Consider the following 4,136-nt stretch of genomic DNA (forward strand, 5'->3'; position numbering starts at 1 on the left):
TTTAAAATAAGCTAAATTCATTAAAACAAATTGTAATGTTACTTTAAAATATGGACCTAAAATGTGAAAAAAAAAGTTCCTCTCAAAATTTTCGAGCTAATTACAAGTTGACCTTAGCTGAATAACAGAGCTATATTACATTCTCTACAATAAATAGCAGACAGATACTTATATTCTTACATATTGTTCAGTAGATGCCCAATTACATACAATGATGGTGTAGCAGAAACTTAAATAATTCTATCGAAATAGTTCATATATAATATAGGAATTACAAATATATTGATTCGAGGAATATTAGGTAATTAGATGTTCAATGATTCGTTGATTCGAAGAATTTCGGAGTTTGAAAAGGAACGAAAAAAACATTCAAATCCAACTTAATTAAGTAAAAGACGTACAGAAATCACCTAATTCGCACACTTCATAAATTTCAAATCCGCAAATTCTATTTTCAAAAATTCTAAATTCACATCCACACCCGCATCAAATGACTAGAGAACTAACAGGAACATTAGCACCGGAACAATCATGCCAATCGAAAACCGTTCAGGTGACGAATTTACGGTGCCACCGCCTGTATTTTCCCCTATGAAAACTTAAGTTAGCATCAAAAGAAAAAGAATCGGTACAAATAAAAAAAAACTTGCTGAAACAATTCAACAACTTACCTTTATTTGTTGGTAAATCTTTAGGGAATGTGTAGTTGAAATAAAATTGAGAATCACCATACCACATGCTACAACCATGCCCATGAGCCTCCCATTCTTTTTTATTCCCAATTCTTGATCTAAAAATCACCAATTGATCATCAAAGCATTTTCCACAATCTTGTCTGCTTATATCTCGAGTGCACTGAGCCAATGCGTACCTCTTTTCGTATTTTCCGACATCCAAAACCTTAGTTTGAAACATCAATGGCTGGTCCGGAGCTGTAGAAACAAGATCATTCATAAAGTTTAGAGTCTTAGAAACCACGTTTGGATCTTCGAGATTAGTGTCGTTAGCTATCGCCATTGCAGATCGATCCCACACCCCGAAAAATCTTTGGTTAGAGTATCGAAGAAAACACCATCTATACCATTTAGTTACGCTCTTACTATCTGTATAGCATCCGCGGTTTAATGTAGCGTTCTTGATGCAAGCCGCGCAGTTTGCTGAAGAAAGATCGGCTCTACATTGTGTAAGACCGTAAATTTTGTCGGAATTTTTTCCTGATTCGGCTTTGTAGAATCCGTTGTTGGAAGGGGCGTTTGTTGCGAGTGAATCCATTAGATTCTTGAAATTTATTTGGTAATCATTCGTTAGGTTCGCTTTAATATCGGCTGAACATTCCGCTCCAAGAATCTGGTTAGTGTCGGAACAAGAAGAATAGCTGAGTAGAGCCAGTAAAGTTGTTAAAAGAATTAAAATCTCCATTATTTTTGGGTTCAGACAGCGATAGAGATTATGAATTGAGCTAGAAACTATCAAATCTGGGCATATTTTGAAAGGTCAAGTCAACTGTTTATTGCTTGGATTGCAAGTATCGTTTGATTGAATATGGTTAGCACCAAAGATTAAAGTCAACTAAATTATATCTTACTAGTACATTCACCCTCGCTTTGCTTCGGGAGTATTGTAGTTAGACAATATTGATTGGACAATAAAATCCTAAATGAAAAGATTGATATATACATTTATGTGAATGAGTTTTAGAAAGGTAAAAATAATTCAAGATAAAAAAATTCAATTACAGACGAAAAAAATTGAAGTATAATAAAATAATCTTTTTTAACGCCCTTATCAGAAATAAATAAAACATGCTTGGACATAATTGTATTTAAAATTAATTTTAAGATTATTTATCTGTTCATGTATGTAAAAAATATTAATTCTAATACTGTAAATCCGTCTAATATCAAATACGTGTTTTTAATTTTATTAAAAACACATTGTTGAAACTTAAAAACACTATATTAATTATTTACCATGTAAAACCATTACCGTGACTCATACGAAGCAACTAATACCCGCTAATAACTATTAAAATTAAATATAACCGGTTCTTTTATTCACATCTTTTTAAGAATATTTTTAAATACTACAAAACTCAAAAAATGATAAGCGACTAAAATGCATGTCTATTTATTAATAGCAATAATAAAAAGTATTTTTTTCTCTATTTAAATATCATTTAGTTAAATTGAAAAAAAAATTACATGCTAAATTTATTCTAAAACAATTGTACTGTGCAAAATTAAACTTAGAAAAATGGTGTTTTTTTATAGACTCCAGTTATTTCCATGATTATAGCCCTCTACCAACTCTTAAGAAATTAAATTAATGGGCCAATTAATGGTTGGAGTGTTTTGTCCAATACTAATTTTTAATTATACTTGATGATTAATAATTTTAAAATTAGGCCACCTCCTCTCCGATATTTGGAATCCAGTCAATTAAGGGCAGAATGGATTCAAGGTCATCAGCTCAACGTGCTGTCAAAGGCTGCGTTTACGGGTTAAACGTAGCATTATTTAGTTAATTAGCACCACTTAAATTGTAGCGTTCATTTTATCGGCTATTCACATTCGTTTGATTTGACAGCCGTGTCTCTAACCCTAAACGAACATCACATTAAACAAAGTTCATTTTCATCATCTTCAGCCGTCTAATGTTGTCTCAAATTCAAAAAGAAACTTTAAAAGTCATTGCAATAGCCACTATCAAGAGAAAACGGTGAGAGTCATCTGGATACACACGGAACAGAGAAAAGAAGCAGACTTCCGATAAGGAAAAAGATCCATCGCATAGAGTAACATTGAAACTGCATACACTGCTTTTACGTTTTCAATTCTAAATTTATGTATATGCGAGGTGAAACGCAACAATCAAGGACACATGCAAGACCGATAGAAAGACCAACAGTGAATTACTGATAAGTTGAATTGAATAACCTGGATCTCCTGCTTTCTGTCTCTAATACCAAGAGATGAACAGAGTTAGTAGTAAAATCGACAGTAAAGAGCTCACTTGTAGGTAATATAAGCAATACAAATTATCTAATTCATTATTTGTGCATGAATAGCTTGTGTAACTGGACTTGTAATTCTGAAACAAATTAAAGAAGCTCAATTAGCAAACAATTAATCGGTACTGCAACTAATTGCTAACCTAATGAAGAAGATGGAAAATGAAAGTTGGTAGTCTTCTTCAAACACTGAGTTATATATTGGTTTAATATTGAGGTAAAGATTGAAGGATATAAACAGAAAGTGTGGACAGGAAGCTGCCACATGAGACAACTTAACAGCTGTAACCATTTGGATAAGCTCACAAAGAAATATAACTTCTCCAAGAAGGTGCTTCTTCAAGAAGTTGCGCACTATTTACCGTAAAGGACATCCATTTTCAATTTAATAACAGCATGTGGCTTGTTGTAATAAGTAAAAGGCGTAAATACCCTGTTATTAATGTGTGATTGTGTTCTATTCCAAGGACTGAATAGTAAAAAAGGAATGAAATTACATAATTAGACAGCTAATAAGGCACTATTTCAACAAAACCAGTTTTCATATCTATTGAAGTAAAGGCGGTGCGAAGGTTAAAAAAGAGAGAAGCATAACACTGTTCAATGAACAGTGATTTTTGCTTCTCTTTTATAAGTTAGTATATTGATTTGAATCCCACTTGCTTAAGTTATGCTTAAGATGAGGTTACCGACATAAACATCCACAGAGTTGAATTAGGATTGAAAATTCCACACCATTTTGACATTTTAAAACTTAACTAAAAATTTAGTTTTTTTAATTTTAGTCCTATTTTTAATTTTGATAGTAATTGTAACCCAGTTTAAAAAATATCTTAATTACTATGTGATATGTTATACATTAAAAATTTGATTTTTAAAAGTTATGTGTATAAAATAAAAATAAAGTGAAACTTAAAAGACTATTTAAAAATGTTTCATTTAAAAAGAAAGCACAAAAATCTATGGATTTGGGCTTGTTTTAAATGGACAGAAGCCCATAAAAGTAAAACAAATGGGCTGTATAGCGCACAAGAACAATCTAGGCCTATAAAACAAGTACACAGGCCTATGCTTCAAACTTAAATTTCTTAATTATTTTTTTGAGTTTTACCAAAAGAATAATATT

General features: G+C 31.6%; 1 protein-coding gene across 2 annotated transcripts; it reads right to left on the bottom strand.

Moving 5' to 3' along the window:
• Window positions 1–230: 230 nt before the first annotated feature.
• On the bottom strand, window positions 231–1,498 carry LOC126664798 (cysteine-rich repeat secretory protein 38-like). 2 transcript variants are annotated; one of them, XM_050357353.2, is made up of 2 exons: window positions 672–1,498; window positions 231–577 (listed from the first exon to the last, which is right to left on the bottom strand). In XM_050357353.2, the coding sequence occupies exons 1-2, from the start codon at window positions 1,417–1,419 to the stop codon at window positions 495–497; spliced, it is 831 nt and encodes a 276-aa protein (XP_050213310.1). In that variant the 5' UTR covers window positions 1,420–1,498; the 3' UTR covers window positions 231–494. The 2 variants fall into 2 exon arrangements, with proteins under 2 accessions (XP_050213310.1, XP_050213308.1); XM_050357351.2 differs by having other exon boundaries at window positions 231–589; window positions 672–1,497.
• Between the last annotated feature and the right edge of the window lie 2,638 nt (window positions 1,499–4,136).

The sequence above is a fragment of the Mercurialis annua genome, linkage group LG1-X, assembly GCF_937616625.2.
Source record: "Mercurialis annua linkage group LG1-X, ddMerAnnu1.2, whole genome shotgun sequence".
NCBI classification, from domain to species: Eukaryota; Viridiplantae; Streptophyta; class Magnoliopsida; order Malpighiales; family Euphorbiaceae; genus Mercurialis; species Mercurialis annua.

What these genes read in the sequence shown, in the direction of transcription:
- LOC126664798 (XM_050357351.2), bottom strand. Translation starts at nt 1,419, where the DNA reads ATGGAGATTTTAATTCTTTTAACAACTTTACTGGCTCTACTCAGCTAT. An exon ending in AGATTTACCAACAAATAAAG is followed by an intron (nt 590 to 671) that starts GTAAGTTGTTGA and finishes AAGTTTTCATAG; the next exon opens with GGGAAAATACAGGCGGTGGC.